General features: G+C 43.6%; 1 protein-coding gene across 2 annotated transcripts in view; it reads right to left on the reverse strand.

Moving 5' to 3' along the window:
- KIF26B (kinesin family member 26B) overlaps positions 1–19844 on the reverse strand; it is a 462886-nt gene that overhangs the window by 295621 nt on the left and 147421 nt on the right. The window contains exon 3 of one of the 2 annotated variants that reach the window (XM_050950367.1): positions 16348–16881. The exons of the other annotated variant lie outside the window; for it this stretch is intronic. Coding sequence (XP_050806324.1) covers positions 16348–16881 — 534 coding nt within the window. The remainder of the gene's footprint in view (positions 1–16347; positions 16882–19844) is intronic. 2 annotated transcript variants of the gene reach the window in all.

Below are 19844 nucleotides of genomic sequence, written 5' to 3' on the forward strand. Positions count from 1 at the left end.
GTCACTATTATTCCATGACAGACTCACATCCAGACAAGTTTCCTAAGCTATGGAGCAGGGGAGGAAATCAACACTCCAAATCCTCACTAATTGTGGTTTCATGGCTTTCACTAAATTACAGGATTATCTCACTCCGCTCAGAGCCCACAGATTTCTTTTTCACATCACAGCTGAGTCATGGGGCTCTCATACTCATAGGATAAGCCTCCTTAGCTCTTTTCAATCCATGGGATACCCTTTACCTCTCACTTCCCTTGGTCAGTGTAATATCATGAATGAAGGAGTAATGATTCTGGGGGTCATTAAGCCATGCAGAAAAATGCCATGTGACATCAAACCACGCCAGAGTAATTGTAAAAAAAAATTACAATTAGCAAGGAATTCTGAACTTTCCCATTCTGATGGGATGAGTCAGGATACGAGTGCATTAGTTTGAAAAAAAATTCAAATATAATTAGCCAGTTACGGTAATACACAAGCTTGACTGATCATTTCATGGAAAGAAGGTCAGCTGATGACTTATGACCCCACTAACATCACTATGTATCTAATTATCAGTTATTTGATGTAAAAAGGACATTGGTCTATTCAGAGGAAAGATGTTTCATATTTATATAAATAAGTATGGAGGGTAGGGCAGGCAGGAGCTAGTATTAGATTAGGAAATTTTGTTTCAGTGCTAATCAACATGTTCTTCTGGGTCCAGTAAGGGACAGTTGGCCACTTTGTGAAATCAAATTCTTGGTTTGTTTTCTCTATACTGGGATCATTGTCTAAAGATTTCCGTTAGTTTGTTAAAAGAACAGGAGTACTTATGGCACCTTAGAGACTAACAAATTTATTTCAGCATGAGCTTTCGTGAGCTACAGCTCACTTCTTTGGATGCATAGAATGGAACACACAGACAGGAGATATTTATACATACGGAGAACATGAAAAGGTGGAAGTATGCATTCCAAACAGGAAGAGTCTAATCAATTGAGATGAGCTATCATCAGCAGGAGAAAAAAACCTTTGAAGTGATAATTAAGATGACCCATAGAAGGTGTGAGGAGAACTTACCATAGGGAAATAGATTCAATTAGTGTAATGACCCAACCATTCCCAGTCTCTGTTTAGGCCTGAGTTAACTGTATTTAATTTATATATTAATTCAGTTCAGCAGTCTCTCTTTGGAGTCTGTTTTTGAAGTTTTTTTGTTGCAAAATTGCCACCTTCAAGTCTGTCACTGAGTGGTTAGCGAGGTTGAAGTGTTCTCCCACTGGTTTTGAATGTTATGATTCCTGATGTCAGATTTGTGTCCATTTATTCTTTTGCGTAGATACTGTCCGCTTTGGCCAATGTACATGGCAGAGGGGCATTCCTGGCACATGGCGGCATATATCACGTTGGTAGATGTGCAGGTGAACGAGCCCCTGATGACGTGGCTGATGTGATTAGGTCCTATGATGGTGTCACTTGAATATATAGGCCAGAGCTAGCATCAGGCTTTGTTGCAAGGATAGGTTCCTGGGTTAGTGTTTATGTTGTACGGTGTGCGGTTGCTGGTGAGTATTTACTTCAGGTTAAATCTGACATTAGGAATTATAACATTCAAAAACCAGTGGGAGAACACTTCAACCTCTCTAACCACTCAGTGACAGACTAGAAGGTGGCAATTTTGCAGCAAAAAAACTTCAAAAACAGACACCAAAGAGAGAGACTGCTGAACTCGAATTAATATGCAAATTAGGTACAATTAACTCAGGCCTAAACAGAGACTGGGAATGGTTGGGTCATTACACTAACTGAATCTATTTCCCTATGTTAAGTTCTCTTCACACCTTCTATGGGTCATCCTAATTAATTGATAAACTCAACATTAACAAGTCACTGGGACCAGATGGCATTCACCCAAGAGTTCTGAAAGAACTCAAATGTGATGTTGCGGAACTATTAACTAAGGTTTGTAACCTGTCCTTTAAATCGGCTTCGGAACCCAATGACTGGAAGTTAGCTAATGTAATGCCAATATTTAAAAAGGGCTCTAGAGGTGATCCCAGCAATTACAGACCGGTAAGTCCAACGTCGGTACCAGGCAAATTAGTCAAAACAATAGTTAAGAATAAAATTGTCAGACACATAGAAAAACAAACTGTTGAGCAGTAGTCAACATGGTTTCTGTAAAGGGAAATCGTGTCTTACTAATCTATTAGAGTTCTCTGAATGGGTCAACAAACATGTGGACAAGGGGGATCCAGTGGACACAGAGTACTTGGATTTCCAGAAAGCCTGACAAGGTCCCTCACCAAAGGCTCTTACATAAATTAAGCTGTCATGGGATAAAAGGGAAGGTCCATTCATGGACTGAGAACTGGTTAAAAGACAGGGAACAAAGGGTAGGAATTAATGGTAAATTCTCAGAATGGAGAGGGGTAACAAGTGGTGTTCCCCAAGGGTCAGTCCTAGGACCAATTCTATTTAATTTATTCATAAATGATCTGGAGAAAGGGGTAAACAGTGACGTGGCAAAGTTTGCAGATGATACTAAACTACTCAAGATAGTTAAGACCAAAGCAGATTATGAAGAACTTCAAAAAGATCTCACAAAACTAAGTGATTGGGCAACAAAATGGCAAATGAAATTTAATGTGGATAAATGTAAAGTAATGCACATTGGAAAAAATAACCCCAACTATACATACAATATGATGGGGACTAATTTAGCTACAATGAGTCAGGAAAAAGATCTTGGCGTCATCGTGGATAGTTCTCTGAAGATGACCACGTCTTGTGCAGAGGCGGTTAAAAAAGCAAACAGGACGTTAGGAATCATTACAAAGGAGATAGAGAATAAGACTGAGAATATATTATTGCCCTTATATAAATCCATGGTACGCCCACATCTCGAATACTGTGTACAGATGTGGTCTCCTCACCTCAAAAAAGATATTCTAGCACAAGAAAAGGTTCAGAAAAGGGCAACTAAAATGATTATGGGTTTGGAGAGGGTCCCATATGAGGAAAGATTAAAGAGGCTAGGCCGCTTCAGCTTAGAAAAGAGGAGACTAAGGGGGGATATGATAGAGGTGTATAAAATCATGAGTGATGTGGAGAAAGTGGATAAGGAAAAGTTATTTACTTATTCCCATAATACAAGAACTAGGGGTCACCAAATGAAATTAATAGGTAGCAGGTTTAAAACAAATAAAAGGAAGTTCTTCTTCACACAGCGCATAGTCAACTTGTGGAACTCCTTACCTGAGGATGGTGTCAAGTATTAGAGGGGTAGCCGTGTTAGTCTGGATCTGTAAAAGCAGCAAAGAATCCTGTGGCACCTTATAGACTAACAGACGTTTTGGAGCATGAGCTTTCGTGGGTGACATGCATCTGAGGAAGTGGGTATTCACCCACGAAAGCTCATGCTCCAAAACGTCTGTTAGTCTATAAGGTGCCACAGGATTCTTTGCTGCTCTTACCTGAGGAGGTTGTGAAGGCTGGGACTATAACAATGTTTAAAAGGGAACTGGATAAATTCATGGTGGCTAAGTCCATAAATGGCTATTAGCCAAGAAGGGTAAAGAATGGTGTCCCTAGCCTCTGATCATCAGAGGATGGAGATGGATGGCAGGAGAGAGATCACCTGATCATTGCCTGTCAGCTTCACTCTCTCTGGGGCACCTGACATTGGCCACTGTCGGTAGACAGATACTGCGCTAGATGGACCTTTGGTCTGACCCGGTACGGCCATTCTTATGTTCTTAATTATCACTTTAAAAGTTTTTTTTCTCCGGCTGATGATAGCTCATCTCAATTGATTAGACTCTTCCTGTTGGTATGCATGCTTCCACCTTTTCATGTTCTCTGTATGTATAAATATCTCCTGTCTGTGTTCCATTCTATGCATCCGAAGAAGTGAGCTGTAGCTCACGAAAGCTCATGCTGAAATAAATTTGTTAGTCTCTAAGGTGCCACAAGTACTCCTGTTCTTTTTGCGGATACAGACTAACACGGCTGCTACTCTGAAACCTGTCGTTAGTTTGTTAGCATCCAAACCACAAACTGAAACAACACACACACAGGATATTTGTCCAGCACATTCACCATCAGCCATTCGGTCGCAGGGGCTAACAAAGGTCTCTAATTCTTGCAAGAGAGCTTTACCACTCAAATGCAGGAGGCCTTTCAGATAACACAGGAACTGTATTGGTTTAAACATGAGTCATACAAAATGTCTAGACCAAAACCTGACTAGGTAAGGGGATGACTGTCTACTGCCTTATGCACCCCAGCAAGGGTCCCTGCCTGATAGACCAGAGTCACAGCTCATGGGAGAGAGGAGCCACTCTTTCTCTGTGCAGCCACTACTCCTCCATGCAAGCAGATGGATTCAGGAGACCTGGATTCTATTCCCAGTCATGTGGTGTGACTATGGACAAGTAACTTAACCTCTCTGTGCCTGTTTCCCCTCCCATCTTTCGTCTCTCATCTGCCCCACGCTCTCTGGGGTAGGGATTGTCTCTTGCTCTGAGTTTATACAGCGCCTAGTATAATAGAGCCTCTAGGTGTTACTGTAATACAAATAATAATAAAGGTCCAGATCATCTGGTGTTGTATCACTGATTGATTTTGGCCATCCAGCCAATGTACTGGAGTCCTCAGTGGAAGGGCACAAAGCTGGGGTAACAGGCTTCTAGGCTACCACCTTCCCTGCTGCTAGTGCAGAGGCCATGCCCTGGACACCCCATCCTATCTCCAGCATAGTACTTTGCTAATCCTTCTGTAAGAACAGTGATATCTTGAGAAGTGTGGTCACAAGGTGTGGTAGGCACTTCCCTCTTTTCCTTTGCTTACTATGTTTGTGCTTTGACAAAGCAGCACTACCTCTGCAGTGTAAATATCATATTACACACAGTAAAACACTTGTTAATCTGCAAACTGAATCAAAAGTATGATTTAGGTACCTCCTGTTACAGGCTTTAGAAGCAATTAAATTAGTCTAGCTCTGTCATAATGATCATTAACACTTCAGTCTTTTCCTGCTGTGTGTGTTTATCACCAGCAGCAAGTGAAAGGGAAAAAAATTAGAGAGCAGAGACTTGAAAGAGCTTGAATCAACTTCCCAGATCTGAATATCCGCCACACACAGTGTTTTGATCCAGGTTTGAAATTTATATCTTATGCCAAACTCTAATCATTACCAATTTCTTGCAAAAAGCCTGTGCCTGAAAGAGTTAGTGTGTTACATGGCAGCCGTGACCAAAATCAACCCCAAACAAATCATTTATCACTGCAAAGCTCCAGAACTAACTTGTACTTTCATCGAGAACAGTGCGGTTATAAACACACATCATAGATAAAGAGGAAACACAAAGTATGTACAGTAAGCTTTCATGAATCGTACACAAACAAAGCCTTTGATAGCTCTCTGAATACACACTATATCATTATGCCAGGGATAGCAGGCTCTCTGTAGTCTAGGTTTTTGGTTTCAAAAGGGATGCTTTTTAGTGGACTAAGAGAAAGGGATACATCTCCCCCCCAACTCCCACTCAAATCTCTCCACTGGCTTTCTGTCCATTTCCAGGTCAAGTCCAAGCTCCATGTCCCCAACATGAAGGAACTGAACATGTGGTACTCATCCTGCCTACACCAGTCCTCATCTCCTACTACAACTCTGTGCTTGTCTCTCTGCCTTTTTGCTCACTGCCCACCCCATGCCTGGAATAGCTTTCCTTCTCCAGTACAACATGCCACTTCACGCTCCTTTAAATTTCTCCAATTCTTTTGGCTTGTCTTTCTCACTAACCCTCCCTCTCTCTGACACACACTGCTCATTCAGTAACTACCAAATTCTCTTTTTTAAATAATCTAGAACAGTACAATACATGTGCCAATCTAAATAATGTAATCCAGGTTCTAGGACCCTACATAAAGATGGAGACTTCTTCTGCTGACTCAAGCTGGCAACCAGACAAGAAGGGAGATCCAGTTCAAGATATGAAAGCTTTGAGAACTCTCTTCAAAGCAGAGAGCAGCACTAGAAACCTTCAAGTTCAAGAATAAGCTCTGGCAGGCCACTTATATTTGTTGTTGTTGAAGTTAACGCTAAAGGAAACCCGCTAAAGGAAACCCATGAAAGGGGTTTGTTTGGCCCCTACTCCGTCTGTCAGGAGAAGGGGGGATACAACCTGCTCACATACCTTTCCCTCGTTCCTTTTTCCAGGGGCGGCTCTAGGTATTTTGCCGCCCCAAGCACAGCAGGCAGGCTGCCTTCAACGGCTTGCTGCGGGAGGTCCCCGGTCCCACAGATTCAGCGGCACGCCTGCAGGAGGTCCGCCGAAGCCGTGGGACCAGCGGACCCTCCGCAGACATGCCGCCGAAGGCAACTTGCCTGCCACCCTCGCGGCGACCGGCAGAGCATCTCCCGTGGCTTGCCACCCCTGGCACGCACTTGGCGCGCTGGTGCCTGGAGCCCCCCGCCTTTTTCTTTACATTTGGCTTGGGTTGTCAAGTCTTTGGAGGTGAGACCTTGTCTTGTGTCTGCGGGTAAAGTTATTGCACTTGTGAAGTCATTGTAATGTAATAATGCACTAATTAATAATAAATACACCAGTAGCAATTACTCCCAAGGTTTAGATTGGACAAATGCTTGGTGATGGGATAGCTGAAACAGTTGATCAGTAGCTTTTCACCTATGGAGACTTGAGTTGAGGGTTTGGCCTAGCTTTTAAGAGGTTTCATTTTAAGGTTAATTTGTATAGCACACCAATTGATCACATGAGCCGTGACCTGTTCAAGAGGCTCAGATTTGGAACAGCAAGGGTTGCTGCAGGTCAGAACCCAGGAGAGCTGTCAGAGTGACTAGCATGAGGAGAAGCTTGTGCAACGCTAATCCACACAATGCCTTTCACAAAAATTTTTACAAGGATTAAACCCATCCAGTTTTAGATTGAATTGAAATATATTTTTCTCCCTCACCTCTCCCAGATAGACGTTTGAATTCTTTGAGAGGGAACGAATCCTCCACCCAAAACTGGGTTTCAGAGAGAGTATTGTGGGAGTATGCCCTAAAACTAAAGAGGGGCAAGAATTGTGATTTCCATTCTGTGAGAAAATTCCAACATTTAAAAAAAATTGTTCCAATTTGGAATGAAAAGCGAAATTTAAAAATATCCCACCAAACAACATTTTGATTCAGGACCATCAAAACATTTCATTTAGATAGTGTTGTTGCAATTCATTTCATTTTGACTATTATATAAGTCAAAATGAAATTAATCAAAACACTATTGACATGAAATGTTTCAACTTTTTCTCCACCAACAGTTTGATTTCTAATAGACATGTTCCCACAAAAAATGTTTGGATTTTGATGAAACTTCTTTTAAAACTTTTTCATGGAAAAAATTTTGATCAGCTCTACTTAAGACCCAGACATATGGAAGGGTTCACAAGTGCAGATCCAAAAGAGAAAAAGGATTTGGAACCACTGAACTAGAGAGTGTCCCCAGCCAAAAACCTTGAGAATAATGGTACAGGCTCTCATGCTTAAACTAAAAAAGAGAAGTTCTAATTGTTAATGACTCAGATTTTAGTGGCTTCTTTAATATGGCCCAACAGTGTCATTTTTACAGATACATTAACTAACAGCTTTACATAGATAATGAATAATGACGTTTCCATACAGTTGCTGACAATTTAATTGTGACACTTTCTTGATAAAATTGTTGCTCTGTCTAACTTTTATAAAAACACTGGGACTTTGGGATCCTTAACAAAATGAACTGTAAAGTTTTCCCACTTATTGTAAATGATAACATGGCAATCAATGAACAATAGAAATGTACTGATTAGGGTGGTATCCTGTAAGGTGTATCATCATCAACTGGCCAAATCCTGAGGTCCTTGCTCAGGCAAATTCCTTTTGACATCAGCTAGTATTCCCCTGTGTAAGGAATGAGTATAAACTCGGAGAAATTCACCCATATGCAAAGGGCCCACAGAAAATCTTTACTCCATTTAAGACACAACTAAGCACTTGTGGTACATACACCTTGTGCTGATACTCTGCATAGGGGAGAATTTTACCTTGAGTGTGACTTCCAGGATCTGGCTCAAATCCAATTTGGATTTGGCCATTATTAGTTTCATAATTGTATGCATAACACTGAATAGAAGAAACTTGTGGGGAATATAATTTTTGCCCCTGATCAAAACGCCCTATTACCTGTTTACTAAGAAGTCACATAGAAAGAAAAGAAAAAACTCTTGAATATAAAAATTTGCTTTTCTCCCCCGCTTTTTTTGTGGGGGTCGGGTACACAAGTCTCTTGTCTGAAGACTGGAAACTGAACTGAGTCACCAAGTTTTAACCTGGGATTTGGACTCAGCCCACTGCAGAATCATGGGTCAGCTGTTAAACAGTGATTCAGAGCTAGAAAAGTTGGTTTTTAGCCTACGAGCATACAGTAAGTTATTAAAGCGGGGAGCTTTTGAACTCACACTTATTTTACACACTTTCAGATGGTAATTTTTTATTTATTCTGTGAAAATATTGGAAACACTCCCCCCAAGCTGCTTCAGAAGCACAACCCTAGGAAACAATCACAGGTCATTTCATTCTCATTGTTCTCAACATGAACAAAGCAGTGCTGTCATTCATTCCCTGTATCCTACACAGGGCTCTGGGTTTAGGCAGAGACTGAAAATGATTTTCGACCAGGAAGGCTGAATAACACTCTTGGAAGTACTGTAACTAGGATATTTCCTAGTGTGTGAAATTGCCTTGAGGGCACAGAATGGTATGGCTTATGAGCCAGGGTTTCCCCTTTTTGGAGAGGTGGGTTTATTAGTAGGAAAAATAAGGTCAATTTTCAAAGCACTCAACTGTTTCTGGCAGGTTGTCTAGACTATCTGACTAAAGCTAATTTATAATGGGGAGATGCCCACACCAGGAGCCATTAAGTCTAGCCAGTCCCACAGCTCTTTTCCCTGGGCATCAGTTTGACAAAATTATGACATAGGAAGGCACTGAACCGCTACTAGAAACATAATGCTCTTTATCCCAAGGAGACTTTTGTCTGGTTCTGTTAGTTATTGCACAGTGAGGGTGTTTCATTATTGGGTGCAGGAGAAATATTCCACACAAGGAAATATTCTTGGGCAAGGGGCTAGAGCAATTTTTTTCACTTTATCTTCGGGCCAGGAAAATTAGGTTCATTGTCAGGGTCCTAACTGAGCTGGGAAAACTGATATGGTCTCCTAGCACTTTTCCCAGCAGGATATTCTTGCTCTCTACCAACCAATGAATATTTTTATATAAGAAATTTATATAAGAATTTGGAAAGACAAATCTAAAGCTGTTCTGATAATCTGAGATCATGTGTAACATAACGTATACAACAGATTTTATCTGTTTTCTGTACAAAGAATGTACACAGGGAGAACACAAAATTCTCACATTTATTCACCATTCAGTACTATTCATGAATTTAATCCCAAAATTATTCTGCTGAAGGAAATAACTCAAACAGTCAGAGGCAAATATTCAAACTTTGAAATCCATGCTTTTTGATAATTAAATGACACAGGCTGCCATTTCTGTTCCCTTATTACCATAACTAACCAATACTGAGAGAATTTTAATTTTTGAATATGACAACTGAATACAGAATTTAAAATTCATGATCAGCAATGACTGGTCCACCAGTGCCCAGATTTGTTAGTCTCCTGGGTTCACTGCGAAGCCCATCTTTATTCTCTTTTGCAAGTCTGTTGAGAAGGGGCTGGGCTGAGGTGGACAGATCATCATGCAATCCTTTTGCATTATGTTGAGATTTCACCGTATTGGATAGCTATGGACACCACAAGATTGGCATCGATAGTTACATTTTAGACAATTGCGGAGCCATGGTCTGCAACCACAGGATGATGGACTGGAAAGAGAATCTGCCCCACACACTCCCTGCAGAGATGGCTCCTTTCCCAGGGGCTAGGCCTGGCATTGCAGTCTGGTACACAGGGTCACAGTTCCATTCAGTTTGCCCTAGCCACTTCTCTGTCATGACAGAGGAGCAGCTGGACCCTATCTGAGTGATTAGTGTTGTGACCTGGCACATGGGGTTGCAGCGCCATTCAGGTTTGGCCTGGCACCCCTCTGGAGAGTTGGGAGGCCAGGCCAAATTTCAGAGAGTAGTATGCACCATGTTGCAAGGCCCAGAGCAGGAAGCTGGGCCCAGTCTATGCCAGGTAAGTGCAGGGCAGGCTCACACTCTAGCCCTGTGTGAAAATTCATGGCAAACATCTGCTTTCGTTGATTGCACAAAATGCTTGAAAAGATTCCACACATACTCTATTAGCCCTGCCATTGACTTTAGACATTTGAAGAAATAAAATCAAATAATAAAGCCACGCACAAGTGACCAGGGAGCTTTGCGACCAGGGGCTGCTAACAGGGAGTTTGGAAAGGGAGTACGAAGGGAGCGGGGGTCCCTTGTCGGTCCTATCCATGACCCGTTAGTCCCTTGAAAACCTATAAACCAAACTACATCCAAATCCTCTCTCTTTAAAGCAGAGCAGAGCGGACAGGGAGCTGCAGACAGGGGAGTCTGAGAGGGATTTTGACAGAGGGAGGCTTACCATGGTTAGGAAGACCCAAAACACCTGTGGCAGCACTGCTTCTGTCTCCTCTACCTGTGCCTGTAGCCAGACAGAGCACCAGAGCATGGATGCTTCTACCCAGATTCTGGTGTGGTTTTGCAAAGACTGTAACTTGCAATTTCCATTTACTAATATCCAGGCTAGGGGGGGCATCCAATGTGAAAGGTGCCTACTGGTGGAATCTCTCAGGCAGCAGGTGGGAGAGCTATAGGAGGAGGTGGCTAGGTTGAGGAGCATCCGTATCCACGAGCAATTCCTGGACAGTGTACATGTCGAGACAGCTGAGGAAGCTGTCCCAGTTCACAGGACTGCTGACACACCACTGGTGGAGGAGGAGATGGCTCAGGGTGGACCCTGGCAGCTGGTTGCTTCTAGCAGTGGGCAGTGCTCCACCCTTGCTGCGAACCCTTCCGCTGTGGTAACAGGTAACCATTATGCTCCTCTTGATACAGGAGAGAAGGAATCACCCCCTACAGTAAAGAAGGAGAAGCCTCGTACCCTTAAGGCTGGGAGGTCTGCTGCCACCACTAAAAATAGGAAACGTAGGGTAGTGGTGGTCGGAGACTCTCTGCTGAGGGGGACAGAGGCGCCCATCTGTCGCCCTGACATTTCATCTCGGGAGGTATGCTGCCTGCCGGGGGCTCATATCCAAAATGTTACAGAGGCATTGTCGAGGATTATCCAGCCTTCCGACTACTACCCCATGCTACTCATCCATGTGGGCACAAATGATACTGTGAGGTGTGACGCTGGGTGGATCAAGAGTGACTACAGGACTCTGGGAGTACGGGTGAAGGAGTTTGGAGCGCAGGTGGTATTCTCTTCGATTCTTCCTGTCAAAGGTAATGGCCCGGGCAGAGACAGATGCATCATGGAGGTGAATGCCTGGCTGCGAAGATGGTGTCGCCAGGAGGGCTTTGGCTTCCTCGACCACGGGATGCTATTTGAGGAAGGACTGCTAGGCAGAGATGACGTTCACCTTTGGAGGAGGGGAAAGACCCTATTTGCACACAGACTAGCTAACCTAGTGAGGAGGGCTTTAAACTAGGTTCGACGGGGACAGGTGAGCAAAGCCCACAGGTAAGTGGGGAACATGAAGACCTGGGAGATGGGTCGGAAACAAGAGGGAGCGTGGGCTATAATGGTAGAGAGAAAGGAGGGTCAGGGCAAAACTGGGAGGCAAGATCAAACCAGTATCTTAGATGCCTATATACAAATGCGAGAAGTATGGGTAATAAGCAGGAAGAACTGGAAGTGCTAATAAATAAATACAACTATGACATTGTTGGTATCACTGAAACTTGGTGGGATAATACACATGATTGGAATGTTGGTGTGGATGGGTATAGTTTGCTCTGGAAGGACAGACAGGGGAAAAAGGGAGGAGGTGTTGCCTTATATATTAAAAATGTACACACTTGGACTGAGGTGGAGATGGACATAGCAGACGAAAGTGTTGAGAGTCTCTGGGTTAGGATAAAAGGGGTAAAAAACAAGGGTGATGTCATGCTAGGAATCTACTACAGGCAACCTAACCAGGTGGATGAGGCTTTTTTTTAAACAACCAACAAAATCATCCAAAGCCCAAGATTTGGTGGTGATGGGGGACTTCAACTATCCAGATATATGTTGGGAAAATAACACTGCGGGGCACAGACTCTCCAATAAGTTCCTGGACTGCATTGCAGACAACTTATTTCAGAAGGTTGAAAAAGCTACTCGGGGGAAGCTGTTCTAGACCTGATTTTAAAAACCAGGGAGGAACTCGTTGAGAATTTGAAAGTAGAAGGAAGCTTGGGTGAAAGTGATCATGAAATCATAGAGTTTGCAATTCTAAGGACGGGTAGAAGGGAGTACAGCAAAATAGAGACAATAGATTTCAGGAAGGCAGATTTTGGTAAGCTCAGAGAGCTGATAGGTAAGGTCCCATGGGAATCAAGACTGAGGGGAAAAACAACTGAGGAGAGTTGGCAGTTTTCCAAAGGGACACTATTAAGGGCCCAAAAGCAAGCTATTCCGATGGGTAGGAAAGACAGAAAATGTGGCAAAAGACCACTTTGACTTAACCACGAGATCTTGCATGACCTACAAAATAAAAAGGAGTCATATAAAAAATGGAAACTAGGTCAGATTACAAAGGATGAATATAGGCAAACAACACAGGAACGCAGGGGCAAGATCAGAAAGGCAAAGGCACAGAATGAGCTCAAACTAGCTATGGGAATAAAGGGAAACAAGAAGACTTTTTATCAATACATTAGAAGCAAGAGGAAGACCAAGGACAGGTTAGGCCCACTGCTCAGTGAGGAGGGAGAAACAGTAACAGGAAACTTGGAAATGGCAGAGATGCTTAATGACTTCTTTGTTTCGGTCTTCACTGAGAAGTCTGAAGAATGTCTAACATAGTGAATGCTTATGGGAAGGGGTTAGGTTTAGAAGATAAAATAAAAAAAGAGAAAGTTAAAAATCACTTAGAAAAGTTAGATGCCTGCAAGTCACCAAGACCTGATGAAATACATCCTAGAATACTCAAGGAGATAATAGAGGAGGTATCTGAGCCTCTAGCTATTATCTTTGGAAAGTCATGGGAGACGGGAGAGATTCCAGAAGACTGGAAAAGGGCAAATATAGTGCCCATCTATAAATAGGGAAATAAAAACAACCTTGGAAACTAAAGACCAGTTAGTTTAACTTCTGTGCCAGGGAAGATAATGGAGCAAGTAATTAAAGAAATCATCTGCAAACACTTGGAAGGTGGTAAGGTGATAGGGAATAGCCAGCATGGATTTGTAAAGAACAAATCTTGTCAAACCAATCTGATAGCTTTCTTTGATAGGATAACGACCCTTGTGGATAAGGGAGAAGCAGTGGATGTGGTATATCTAGACTTTAATAAGGCATTTGATACGGTCTCGCATGATATCCTTATCGATAAACTAGGCAAATACAATTTAGATGGGGCTGCTATAAGGTGGGTGCATAACTGGCTGGATAACCATACTCAGAGAGTAGTTATTAATGGCTCTCAATCCTGCTGGAAAGGTATAACAAGTGGGGTTCCACAAGGGTCTGTTTTGGGACCGGCTCTGTTCAATATCTTCATCAACGACGTAGATGTTGGCATAGAAAGTACGCTCATTAAGTTTGCAGATGATACCAAACTGGGAGGGATTGCAACTGCTTTGGAGGACAGGGTCAAAATTCAAAATGATCTGGACAAATTGGAGAAATGGTCTGAGGTAAACAGGATGACGTTCAATAAAGACAAATGCAAAGTGCTCCACTTAGGAAGCAACAATCCGTTTCACACATACAGAATGGGAAGAGACTGTCTAGGAAGGAGTATGGCAGAAAGAGATCTAGGGGTCATAGTGGACCACAAGCTAAATATGAGTCAACAGTGTGATAAAACTGTTGCAAAAAAAGCAAACGTGATTCTGGGATGCATTAACAGGTGTGTTGTAAACAAAATATGAGAAGTCATTCTTCCGCTCTACTCTGCGCTGGTTAGGCCTCAACTGGAGTATTGTGTCCAGTTCTGGGTACCGCATTTCAAGAAAGATGTGGAGAAATTGGAGAGGGTCCAGAGAAGAGCAACAAGAATGATGAAAGGTCTTGAGAACATGACCTATGAAGGAAGGCTGAAAGAATTGGGTTTGTTTAGTTTGGAAAAGAGAAGACTGAGAGGGGACATGATAGCAGTTTTCAGGTATCTAAAAGGGTGTCATCAGGAGGAGGGAGAAAACTTGTTCACCTTAGCCTCTAATGATAGAACAAGAAGCAATGGGCTTAAACTGCAGCAAGGGAGATTTAGGTTGGACATCAGGAAAAAGTTCCTAACTGTTAAGGTAGTTAAACATTGGAATAAATTGCCCAGGAGGTTGTGGAATCTCCATCTCTGGAGATATTTAAGAGTAGGTTAGATAAATGTCTATCAGGGATGGTCTAGACAGTATTTGGTTCTGCCATGAGGGCAGGGGACTGGACCTGATGACCTCTTGAGGTCCCTTCCAGTCCTAGAGTCTATGAATCTATGAATTTAAGCTTTCAGATTTAAAATATGATGGATTGGCACCAGTTGTGGGGCTGCCTGTGATTAACTTGACTACAGCAGATTAGTAATAACCCCGTGGAGCTCTTAGACTCCTCGAATAAACTTGTACAGTGTGGACATGGACAGAGGTCCATAAGTGTACTCAGGGGGGCCAGGTTTATATAATTTTTGGTGGTATCCAGAACGGGTCCAAGCAGAGCCTGTGGGGGGACGCGTTGTGCTTCAGGGGATGCAGGGTTCAGGGCGGCCTGAGATGTTTGGGGAGGGCCTGGCACCAGCAGCAGCGAGTGACCCGGCCCCAGCCTGTCCCACTCCGCCGGCTCCCAGCGTTGCTTGGGGGAGAGGGCAGAAGCCGGAAAAAGGCGGGGCAGGGCCTTGGGGGAAGGGGTGGAACAGGGATGGGCTGGGGCCAAGTCGTTGCTGCTGCTGGTACCAGGTTCCCCGCTAATTCCCTAGGCCGCCCTGGAACCAGGGTCATCCTGTTCATAGGACAGACCGGGACAACCACCCTGGACCCACGCTTCAGGGGGACGCAGGGTCCAGGGCAGCCTGGAGGATTAGCGGGGGATCTTGGCGCCAACAGCAGTGAGTGACTCGACCCTGACCCACTCCTGCCTTGCCCCGATTCTACTCCTTCCCCCAAGCTGCTGCTGCTCTCATCCCTTTTCAGCTTCTGCCCCCTCCCATGAGCGATGCTGGGAGCCGGCGGGGCTGGGCAGAGCGGAGTAGGGCAGGCTGGGGCTGGGTCGCTCACTGCTGCCAGCGCCAGGTCCTCTGCTAGCTGCGCAGGATCCTAGAAGTGCCGGGCCCTCAAAGCACGGTAAGCCCAAACATTGGTGGAGCCAGGTTCACATTCCTAAATGTTGGTGGAGCATGGGCACCACAGGCCCATAACTCTATGCCTAGGAGTGTACTGTTGTTGTTCACGGTACTAAAGCTCAACCATCCAAATGCTCATAGAAAATGAAGGCAAAAAGTTGGGAACACAATCAAATTGAAATTACTTTTCCTATTCAAACAATAATTCACAATTTTTTATCCACTCTTTGCTCAGGTCAAGTTTTTTCTTAGATCAAACTGCATAGTCCAGGTCACATACTGACATCTCCAGATGTGATTCAGGAAATTGTAAAGTCACATATATTTTCCAGCTAAAATAATTAAATATACTCTTATTTTTTGACCCATCCTTTTTCTGTGTGTGATAAAACTGATGTCTCAACGCTCCTCTTTCACTTATTTTTTTCTTACCACAATAGTAACTACTCTCATAGCTGATAAGTATTAAAATAGCAACAGAGGGACTTACCCTGCAAATGCTTATTACTGAGCACAGGGCCAGATTTTCAGATGTTTTTAGGGGCCTAAACATGGAGATAGGTGCCCAGTAGAATTTTCAGAAGAGGGGAGTTTGGCATCTCATGGGATTTTCAAAAGCATCCAAGCAGATAAGGTGCCTACCTGCATCTTCAGTTGTTGTGGAAAATCTGGCTCGTGGTGCTTAATACCATGCATACTCAATGAGAACACCCACATTGTTAAAGCAGAAGTACATTTTTGTAAGGTCGGTCCCACAGTGTGAGGCTGGGAAAGAGATGTTATTATGATGAAGATTATTAAAGTGTTTAAATAAACATTTTTAAGCCACTTACCTGGTACGGATACAGGGTGACCCCATTTGTTCTCGACAAGGACCAGGTGCCGTCAAGGTACTGATGAGCCTGGATAGCTACAGAGTTTAGGATGTTGCCATTGCTGGGGCTGGTAGCCATTTGTAGGCTGACCTTGGCCTGGTGTCCAGGGGAACCATTTTTCTTCTCCAACCCATTGATGATCCCCAGGTTGTTGGGCTTCCCACTGTGCTTGTTGGCCACAAAGCCTGTGTAATTAGCAGTAGTGTAGGAAGTGGGCATGTATGCCCAGTCTCTGGGTTGCAAGCTGCCCATATGTCGGGAGCCCACTAAGGTGGGAATATTGGAGAGGGGTGGGGGAGAGCCTGGTGAGGCATCATACTGTTCGGTGTTGGCAGCCTGCTCAAGTGTCAGCACCATCTGAATGGCCTCCTGCTTCAGCTGGTTCAGATGGGTGGCACAAACATCGCATCTGTTGTCCCTCTCGTTCCATGCCTTCCGAATGGTGTTGGGAACTTGGAGTTTGTCATGGATCACTGAAGAGAAAGCTGGGTCCTGAAAGCCAAGCAGAGGGAGGGGGAATGTTTAAACCAGGATCATTGCAGTGAAACATTTCTGCTGAGGATTGTGCATTTCAAGAGGCAATTTATGAGATAAGCTTAAAAGCAAACAAAGGCCATTTGACACAGTGAACATATGCCAGCAGCAGAGTTAAACAAAAATTAGAAACTAGGATGTGTTCAGGAAGAATCTTCCCTTTTACTTCAAATGCAGAGAAATAGCAAACGTATTTAAATATTCTTTATTCCATCGCAAGCCTCAATGCATGGCAGAGAGAATGAATTAACCTGCTCTACCCCACTGCTGGCTTGAATGAAATCTGCTCTCAGTTACACAGGTGACATAGAGCCTAACTCCACTGAAGTCCAAAGGGCTGATAAGGTTCACAGTCTATCCAGAGGTCAGTATTTGGTCTTTGACAGCTAAAAGAGCTGGGTGAAAACCAGGAAAACAGTTTCACAATTTTTTTTTTAAACAAAACTCAAGGGATTCAAACCAAGGCAGGCTAGTATGCACACAGTCGGAAAGCAGGAGTGGAGAGTATAAGGCATGGAGGGAAGGGTTCATAAGTGGGAGGGTCATATTAATTATGATCTGTCTTTATTATATACTCAAGCATTTTATTTTCTCTGTTTAACTACCGTGAAGAGCTCCTCAGCATGCAGTGATTAATTGATTCATAAATCACGGTGCCTTTTTATGCACAGCAGCAAAAAGAGCAGTTCTAGCAGCAGAAGCCCAAGAGAGTCATATAAACTGATGAGGAAACAACAGGGGGCTGAGATCTGATCAAGCCTCAGGCTGGTCACTTCTATTCAGTGCACAAGGGGGTCAGAGCATCAAAGCGTGTCAGAAGACAAGGGCTATGTTGTACAGCAGCTCCCTGCTTGTCACACTGCCATGAAGAATCAGATGAAAATGGGGAAGCACAGTTGTCAAATTTTATTTTCCATCCCACAGAATGCCCACCATAGCTAGGGCTGCAGAGCAAGTAAACTAGCTTATCCATTTCAACAGCAATATAGGAGCTTTTCATCCCCTTCATTTATATCCAGGTAAGGCGGAAAGGGAAACTGTACTTTCACCACAGTGCTTGAGAAAACCTCTCTATGTAGCAAGATTAAGATCTCGGTCTTATTTCTAATTTGCTTGATATGCATCGGGGAAACACCCTGACAGTTCTACCTTCCTCTAGCTAGTGCCACAGAGCTAGTTACTGTTCTTTGAAAGTTAACCACCACTTAGGCAATTGGGCTGGAACCCAGAGTAATTACATACCGTGCTCAGATCCAGCAGCAGTACAGCATGGAAATTCCTGGACACTATAATAAGTATTCCAAGGAAATACTGTACGGTCATTTCTAAAGTAAGCAAGTGTCAGAAAGATATAAATATTCAAGTAGCACAGTGGCTTTAAGAGATACTGAGTGTCAATGACTTCAGCTTCATCTCAGTGTTAAAACAAACATCAGATCATTCTGACATAATAAACAGAGTGAGAAAGGAAGATCTTTCCTCTTCCTGAGGAGAAACTAGGAAGACGGGCTCAACTTTGGATTTTTGATCCTGATGTATGGTCTTGCCATTCTGACAAGAGTACATTGGATAGCTCTGCATTGGTTTCAGGATGCGAAATGTAAAAAACATAATATAACAAACAAAAGACAAATGGGTGCTAGAAAAATGTGTCACTAGGCAAACTAATACCCTCAAACATTAATCAGATTTGGGTGGACTAAAGTCTATTCTCATAATGTGATCTCTAAATGGATGCTGGCTTCAAAATTTAGTCTTGACTAATTTTTGTTCATCTGCATTGGCAGGCCTGTTGCAATGTTGTGCCAGGAAAGGAAAGTCTGACTGGGACGATGGACCCTATACTGCCTCTGACATGGAGGACGTTAAAACTCCATTCTCAGTGAGACACCCAGGCAAACACTTAAGATTGCAAGGAAACAGCCGCATGACAACTGTGGCTTCAGCATTCCATCAGCAAGTAATCTCAGGAGTTTGTTGGGGGAATATTGGTTATTTTAATAAGCAGCAAGTAACTGGTCCCATCGGTGTGTATTAACTAGGGATGGATGAACCTCAAAAGAAGTTCATGTTCACTGCAAGAAGCGGCAGGAGCCTGACAGGCTATCCAGATCATCAGAACTGCTGGGGTCTGCAAAACAGCACTAAGGCCTTGGCTACACTGGCGCTTTACAGCGCTGCAACTTTCTCGCTCAGGGGTGTGGAAAAAAAAAAAACCCTGAGCGCAGCAAGTTAAAGCGCTGCAAAGCGCCAGTGTAAACAGTGCCCCAGCGCTGGGAGCTAATTCCCTCGGGGAGGTGGAGTACCTGCAGCGCTGGGAGAGCTCTCTCCCAGCACTGGCGCTGCGACCACACTCGCACTCCAAAGCGCTGTCGCGGGAGTGCTCCTGCGGCAGCGCTTTGGAGTTTTGAGTATAGCCAAGCCCTAAATCTCATGACAGCAGGTTTGCTTGAGAGCTTTCAGTTAAGGCTAAAAATACCGGGGCATTTTGGCACTTGTTCCCAGTCCTGGCTGGAACACAGGAGTTCAGAGCTCCAAAACTGAAATATAACAAAAGAGAGTCACCATTTTTGAATCACAAAAAGGACTTTGTTTGAGTTCGGGGCAAAGGTTCAGGATGGCTTCTGTTGCAGCAAAATTGGTTCACCCATCCCCAGTATAAACAGCATTGTAGTGTGGGGACCTAGTTGACACTAAACAGGCAAAGAAGCTTAAGGAGTCTGAAGGCATCAGGAAATCGGTCACAATGAAAACTGAAATTCAAGTGAGTAAACTCATAACAGCTAGGCAAGCGGTGATCTAAACTGTGCACATCGTCAGCTTATAGAAAACATGCTCTTACTACTGTTACCTTCTGCTCCTTTGTCCCAGCCTGTTTGTGTTACATGATACCTGTTATTTGTATTATATTGATGCCTTGA

The sequence above is a fragment of the Gopherus flavomarginatus genome, chromosome 4 (genome assembly GCF_025201925.1).
Source record: "Gopherus flavomarginatus isolate rGopFla2 chromosome 4, rGopFla2.mat.asm, whole genome shotgun sequence".
NCBI classification, from domain to species: Eukaryota; Metazoa; Chordata; order Testudines; family Testudinidae; genus Gopherus; species Gopherus flavomarginatus.